At 45.6% G+C, this 7,985-nt stretch overlaps 1 protein-coding gene across 1 annotated transcript in view; it reads right to left on the bottom strand.

Annotated features, from left to right (window-relative positions):
- Positions 1-7,759: 7,759 nt before the first annotated feature.
- The window catches only part of CEL (carboxyl ester lipase), an 8,628-nt gene continuing 8,402 nt past the window's right edge, over positions 7,760-7,985 (bottom strand). The window contains exon 12 of the mRNA XM_007453097.1: positions 7,760-7,976. Within this exon, the coding sequence (XP_007453159.1) occupies positions 7,845-7,976 (132 nt within the window). The 3' untranslated portion in view covers positions 7,760-7,844. The remainder of the gene's footprint in view (positions 7,977-7,985) is intronic.

Consider the following 7,985-nt stretch of genomic DNA (forward strand, 5'->3'; position numbering starts at 1 on the left):
ATGTCAGATTTCATGACACTGCAAGTGCCATCCACCACTGTATCCTGGGCTTTACGAGACCACACGAGACGGTGATTGGAGGGAAAGGAGGGTTTCGGGGGGAGGGGAGGGGGATTGAATATTTGTATAAAAGGTGAAAAAAAATGTTTACCAGTTGGGGAGGGGCAATATTTATTTGTTGTAAATAGCAAATGCTAGACTTGAATATTATATTAAAATCCTGTTTCTACTATAGCCTGGGAGTTGTGGTATTGTTCTTTCATTGCCTGTGCTCATTGAAGTGAGATACAGACTCTCACATTCCATGTTCAAATAGGAAATCTTGCAGGGTTATTGGTTTATTTTACACAGGAAATAAAGAAGGGCAGGAAAAGCAAGAAGGGCCAGCCACCCTTCTCTGGCTCACTTAAGGAAACAGAAGTCCACCTTTCACAGAGCAGCTGTTCACTTCAGTATCATTAAACTGGGCCATGAGCTGAGACAGCCCCTCAGAACCCCTGGTATTTGAATTTGGAAGTGCTTTCACACGGCACAGCAGCAACCTGTGAAATTCCAGTGTTTTTAAAAAACAACGTTTTTGGGACTTCCCCGGTGGCGCAGTGCTTAAGACTCCGCGCTCCCAATGCAGGGGGCCCGGGTTCAATCCCTGGTCAAGAAACTAGATCCCACATGCATGCCGCAACCAAGAGTTCGCATGCCACAACTAAGGAGCCCACGTGCCACAACCAAGACCCAGTGCAACCAAATAAGTAAGTAAATAAATATTTTTAAAATAAATGAAATAAATAAAAATAACGTTTTTAACAGAAGATGGTGGAGTAAAGATCAGTCTCTCCATGGAAACAACAATGAAGCTGGGGGAAAAAAACTATCAGAATCAACACTTTTGGGACTCTGGAACCTCATCAGACACAACAACCAGGAGAGTGCTTGATGAAGGGTGATGGCTGCTGAACTTCACCTGTTAAGGAAATCTCTGTCAGGTCACACACTGACCCCCTGAGACAATGGGGCAGAAGCTGCAGTGACTACACAACAAGGAATATAGACCTTGCAGAAACAGTCGGGAAAAGTCACTACAGAAACAGAAGACGGCAGCCCTCAAGCAACAGAAGCGATCCCTGAGGAGGGGGAGAATCTGATTTCCAGAGTTACGATATTATAATTCTCAATATCCAGGTCTCAACAAATCACAAAGCATATCAAGAAACAGAAAAAGAGGGCTTGTTCACAGGAAAAAAAAAAAAAAGAATTGGACAGAAACTATCCCTGAGGAGGCTCAGACATTAAAATTACTAGTCAAAGACATTAAGTCAACTGTCTTGAATATGCTCGGTGAGCGAAAAGGAGCCATGGGCAAAAAACTAAAGGAAATCAAGAGAACAATGTAAGAACATATAGGGAATTTAGTAAAGAGATAGAAATTATAAAAATAAACCAAGTGGAAATTCTGGATCTGAAAAGTACAATAACTGAAATGAAGAACTCACTAGAGGGGTTCAGTGGCAGATTTGAGCAGTCAGAAGAAAGAATCCGTGAACTAAGGCAGCTGACATTATTCTGCCTGAGGAGCAGAAAGGAAAAAGAATGAAGAAGGTTGAACAGACCCAGAGGGACTGTGGGGACACCATCGAATGTAACTGCACATGCATAGAGAGAGTCCCAGAAGGAGAGAGATTCTTTGAAGAAATAATGGCTGAAAACATCTCAAATTTGATCAAAGACATAAATCTACACATTAAGAAGCTCAATGAACTCCAAGCATGGTAAACTCAAAGAGAGCCACACAAGACACATTACAACACAACTGTTGAAAGACAAAAAGGAAATCTTGAAAGCAGCAAGAAAGAAACAATCGTGCAAGGGGTGGGGTGGGGTCCGTCCACAATGAGATTAACAGCTGATTTTTTTCATCAGAAACCATGGCAACCAGAAGGCCGTAGAGTGACATAGTTAAAGTGTTGAAAGATGAGAATTCCCTGGTAGTCCAGTGGTTCGGACTGTGTGCTTCCACTGCAGGGGGCACAGGTTCAATCCCAGGTCAGGGAACTAAGATCCCGCATGCCAAGTGGTGTGGCCAAAAACAATAAAAAGTAAAGTGTTGAAAGAAAAAGAATTCTATATGTAGTAAGGTATCCTTTAAGGATGAAGGGAAATTAAGATGTTGCCAGATAAAGTTAAGGCTGTTTGTTATTAATAGTCCTGCCTACGAGGAATGCTAAAGGGAGCCTTTTGGGTTGAATGAAAGAGAACTAGACTGTAACTCAAAGCCATGTGAAAAAGTAAAGAGCGCTAGGAGAGGTAACTAATAGGTAATTCTAAAAGCCTGTATTGTTGCACTTTTGTTTGTAACTTTTCTTTTTTTTCTATATGACTTAAAACGCAGATTCATAAAACAATAAGTGTAAGTCTGTGTTAATGGAAACAGAATGTATAAAGACATAATCTGTGACAACAACCACATAAAGGGGGAGGGATGGAGATCATAGGAGCTGCATGTTTGTATACTACTGAAACTAATTTGGTATTATTCAAACTAGACTGTTATGAGTTTAAGATGTTCCTTGTAATCCCAAAGGCAATCAATAAGAAAATATTTTTTTAGAAATACACAGGAAAGAAAGGAATCAAAATGGTGCACTATTAAAAAAAAAAAATCAACCAAGGGAATTTCCCCAGCGGTCCAGTGGTTAGAACTCTGCACTTTCACTGCCAAGGGCCCAGGTTCAGTCCCTGGTCAGGGAACTAGGATCCCACAAGCTGCGAGGTGTGGCCAAAAACAAAATTTTGTTTTTAATTAAAAAAAAAAAGAAATCAAATCCTTAAAAAGCAATAGTGGTGGAATTGAGAAACAAAAAGTATAGAAGACATACAGTTATACAAACAAATAGCTAAATGGAAGAAGAAAATTCTTATCAGTAATTACTGTAAATGTAAATGGGTTAAACTCTCCAATTAAAAGTCAGAGTGATAAAATGGATTTTTAAAAAACATGATCCACCTATCTACAAAGATATGAAAAAGTTGAAATAAAGGATGGAAAAGGATATTCTGTGAAAATAGTAAACAAAAGGTAGCTGAACGGCTATGTTATTATCAGACAAAATAGATTAAGTCAAAAAGGTAAAAAGAGAGAAAGTATATATCGCTTAAAGGTTCAATCCATCAAGAATATAGAACAATTGTAAACATATACACATCTCCAAAACACGTGAAGCAAAAATGGATGTAATTGAAGAGAGAAATAGACGGTTGGAGACTTCAGACCTCACTTCCAATAATGACTAGAACAACCAGACAGAAGACCAGTAAGGAAACAGGGCTTGAACAACACCGTACATCAGATGAGACCTAGCTAACGCGTATAGGATATAACAGAGAACACACCTTCTCAAGAACATGTGGCGTGTTCTCAAGCATAGACCACGTATTACACCACAAAACAAGTCTCAGTAATTTTTAAAAGATTGAAATCATACAAAGTATCTTTTCCAATCACAGTGGAATAAAGCCAGAAATCAACAGGAGAAGAAAGCTGGAATACTCATAAATATGTGAAAATTAAACAACACACTCTTTAACAGCCAGTGGGTCTAAGAAGAAGTCACAGGGATATTAGAAAATGCCTTGAGGGGCTTCCCTGGTGGCGCAGTGGTTGAGAGTCCACCTGCCGATGCAGGGGACACGGGTTCGTGCCCCGGTCCGGGAAGATCCCACATGCTGCAGAGCGGCTGGACCCGTGAGCCACAACTACTGAGCCTGCGCGTCTGGAGCCTGTGCTCCGCAACAAGAGAGGCCACGATAGTGAGAGGTCGGCGCACCGCGATGAAGAGTGGCCCCCGCTCGCCACAACTAGAGAGAGCCCTCGCACAGAAACGAAGAGCCAACACAGCCATAAATAAATAAAATTTTTTAAAAAATAAAAAGGCAAAAAAAAGAAAAGAAAAGAAAAGAAAATGCCTTGAGATGAAAGGAATCAAAACCAATGCACCAAAAACTTACAGGATGCAGCGAAAGTAGTACAAAGAGGAAATTTTACTCCTGTCAATGCGTACATTAAAAAATAAAATTTCAAAGCAGTAACCTAAACTCTACACCTGAAACAACTAGAAAAAGAGAAAACTAAACCCAAAGGTAGCTGAAGGAAGGAAATAATAAAAGATTACAGGGGAGAGAAGCAAAACAGGAGTAGAAAAACAGAGAAAGTCAACAAAACCGAAAGTTGGTTCTTTGAAAAACAACCAGCGAAATTAACAAACCTTTAGCTAGATTGACTAAAGAAAAAAAAAAGAGGAAAAAGACATTCAAATTACTCAAACCTGAAATGAAAGTGGGAACATCACTCCCGACTTTACAGAAATAAGGATTAGGAGAGAATACTATGCACAATGGTACGTCAACGGTATGCATAGGAATATTATTCAGACCTAAAAAGGAATGGAGCTCTGATTCATGCTACAACGTGGATGGACCTTGAAAACACGGATTCCACTTGTAAGAAATATCTGGAACAGGCAGATTGATTGGAACAGAAAGTAGAAGAGATTACTGGGGTGGAGGTGGTGGGGGGGATGGGGAGTTATTGCTTAATGGGTATAAAGTTTCTCTTTGGGGTGATGAAAAGTTTTGGAAATAGTGGTGATGGTTGCACAACAGTGTGAAGAGAATTAATGTCACTGAATCATACTTTTAAAAATAAAATATTTGGGACTTCCCTGGTGGTCCAGTGGTTAAGAATCTGCCTTCCAATGCAGGGGACATGGGTTCGATCCCTGGTCGGGGAACTAAGATCCCCACATGCCACAGGGCAACTAAACCTGTGGGCCACAACTAGAGAGCCTGCGTGCCGCAACTACTGAGCCCGCGCGCTCTCGAGCCTGCGCACCACAACTAGAGAGAAGCCCGAGAGCCGCAACGAAGACCCGACACAGACAAATAAATAAATAAATTTTAAATAAATAAATAATCTATTTAATAATTTAATATCTAAATAAATGTTTATTTGTTTATAAAATTAACATTTTTATGTTATATATATTTTTATCCCAGTTTTTAAAAACATAACTTCCTCCCAAGCTGCTTTTCTTTTTTTTCTTATTGGCAAAATACTTTTTTAAATTAATTTTTATTGGAGTATAGTTGATTTACAATGTTGTGTTCGTTTCTGCTGCACAGCAAAGTGAATCAATTATACATCTACATATATCCACTCTTTTTTAGATTCTTTTCCCATATAGGTTATTACAGAGTACTGAGTAGAGTTCAGAATGCTACACAGTAGGTTCTTATTAGTTATTTATATTATATATAGTAGACTGGGATTGACATATGCAAGCTGATTTCTGCAGCTTTCCAGAAGAGGGAGCATTTTCTCCTTGTCCTGTTAGAGTGTCTTGACCGCCAGTCTACCACTTGTAGATTTCAAGGTCAAACTCTGGAATTTCATCAGCACTAAGTGGGGAGAAATTGGCAACAGATCAAAAAGTGCAATGTGGGAAGGAACAGGCCAGGGGGTCATTATTAGCCAGTGGACTATGGACAGCATGGGGGCTCTGCATCCTCCAGGGCCCTGTGATCGACCCTTGACCTCCTGGAATCCTTGCCTCTGACATCAGAATTCCTTTTCCTGCTGGTTTCACATCAGGGGGAAGTGTTTGTGATGCAGCTTTTAAGGCTACAGCTGGGCCTCGTTCCTTAGGCATTTCTGCCCTTGTGAACTAGGATTTCCAGCAACTCTAGGATTTTCTGCAACTCTTCACACAATTGATTTCACCCAGAAACTCGCTAGAAGGCATCCTGCCTCTCTCTGTCTGGCACGTGGTGGTGACTCATCTGGGCTGGCGTCTGATGAGTCCCGGGTGAGTGCTGGTTTGCCAGGATAAGGAGACTGATTCCTGCCAGTGAAGGACCCTGCATTGTCCCTCTCTAGCCAAGATAAAGTCAGAGGCCGTGTGGTTCTGAGGTCCACCGTCTTACACAATCACCGGTTTACAAAGGCAGTTGTGTTGGTACTGACTATGTCCTAAAGGCTAGCTGGGCCAGAGCCCTTAGAGCTTGCAGAGTCCCCCAGAATGGCTGCGTTCTCTGTCCAAGTCTGTGTTGTGCTTATGTCACGGGGAGGGGGGTTGTTTGAACCTTTCCCGCGGGGAAGGTTGAAAGATGAGGCATGGGGTGGGGAGCGGGGATGCCCCCAAGACTGCCTACCCACAGACACGCTTGGGCACAGCCTTGCCAATGACATACTGAAGCACCACGTCTCGTCAGGGTGGTAAACAGACTCTGACCTGAGCTCACCTGCGTGTTCCCCCGGGGCTTCATCATGATAGGAGTTAAAGGGTTACCACTTGGCCCATCAGGGAGCCTCCAGGACTCTGGACAGGCCTCTGGCCTGCACCTTGGTATTCTCAGCTTCATCCCCTGGATAAAGCCTGGAAAGGCAACAGCCAGACGAATTACAAGGCGTCTCCCCAAGTTGTCCCGACGGCTGCAGGTGTCACCCAGACACACAGCAGGGCTCGCCCCTGCCAGGGAGGCCCGTGCAGCCTAGGGACTGAGCACACACCTGGATGCCGGCCATTGTGATGTGGCCCAGCCATCCAGGGACATGATTTCCTGAATGATAGGCACAACTGTTCTCTCCCCTAGCAAGGGAGAGAAGTGCCATGTTGCAGCACTGTCCAGGCCCAGAGGAGGCTCCTGAGAGCAGACCCAGCAGGTAGAAACACTTAGAGAAGTTACGTGCGTGCAAAGCAGGGATACATTGCATCCTTGGGCTCCATCGGCCGAGAGCAGGGCTAGTGACCGGGAGAGCCCTCACTGCAGCGAGGGGCTGTCTCCCTCAGTCTTTTACACCTGACCAGGCCAGGAAGCCCAGAGCCGCCAAGGTGGTCACAGGCCAGCCTGGCATGACTCCTGCTCCTCGCGGGGCCAGGTTTGCCCCCTGTTCAGCTCTGCTGCATGGGGCTGCAGGACTCGCTGCCCGGGCTCAGCCTTCCATCTGTTGCTGGAGAGGGAGGGTGACCAGCTGACCCCCCGGTGCTACTGCACCCACTCCCCCCACCCCCCGCCCCCAGGCTCAGCTGCTCAGGACTCCGGAATCTCTGATCCCTCACCCCCACCCCACAGTGACTGAAGAATGGAGTGGAGCGGGGAGAAGCCCCAACATTGTTGCAAGCACTGGCTGTGGAGTCTCTGGGTTTGAATCTTGCTCTGATGACCTTGGGCATGTGCCTGGGCTAGACTCCCAGAGGTGGAGATGACCCTGCCTCCCCTCCGCCGACTCTGCCAGAGACATCGGGCACTGCCCAACGCCCAGTTCTCTTGCACACTTTGCTTCTGATCCTTCCAGTGCAATGCTTTACCCTCTCACTGACTCGCATCCAGCTGGAGGCAGAATTCGTTTCTCTCCCCAGACCGTAGTTAGAACACAGAGGTCCCTCCCCGCACCCCAGAGGACCTGGCCGTGGCTGGGCTCTACTGGTCCAGAGGCGGCCACCGCCTGCAGAGCCCAGCCCCTCGGAGCCAGCAGCCTTGTGTGGAGGGATCCACACCAGAATCCCAGTCCTGGCGCTGACACTTCACTTCTTTGAACCTGTTTCCTCCTCTCCAAAATGAGGATGGTTCCGTCGGCTTCCTGGAGCTTGAGGGCTGACAGATCAGGGTGAAAAACCCTTGGGCCGGGCTCCTGGTGCTGTCATGAGAGCTGAGGGCCCCCCTTCCTCCAGCTGGGTCTTGGGAGCAAAAAGAGATGCCAGACAGAGAGGGATGAGGCTTTATTCAGGAAGAGCTTGGGAGGGAAGGTGGGCCCTGGGGTCCCACCCTGTGGCCTCTGGAGGCCAAGGACATTAGAAACCAATAACTATGGGCATCTGAGCCACCTCAGAGTCGCCCGCGGGGGGCGCGGGGGTGGCCTCAGAGTCGCCTGCGGGGGGCGCGGGGGTGGCCTCAGAGTCGCCCGCGGGGGGCGGGGGGGTGGCCTCAGAGTC

This window comes from Lipotes vexillifer, unplaced genomic scaffold, assembly GCF_000442215.2.
Source record: "Lipotes vexillifer unplaced genomic scaffold, Lipotes_vexillifer_v1.1 scaffold149, whole genome shotgun sequence".
In the NCBI taxonomy this organism is placed as follows: Eukaryota; Metazoa; Chordata; class Mammalia; order Artiodactyla; family Lipotidae; genus Lipotes; species Lipotes vexillifer.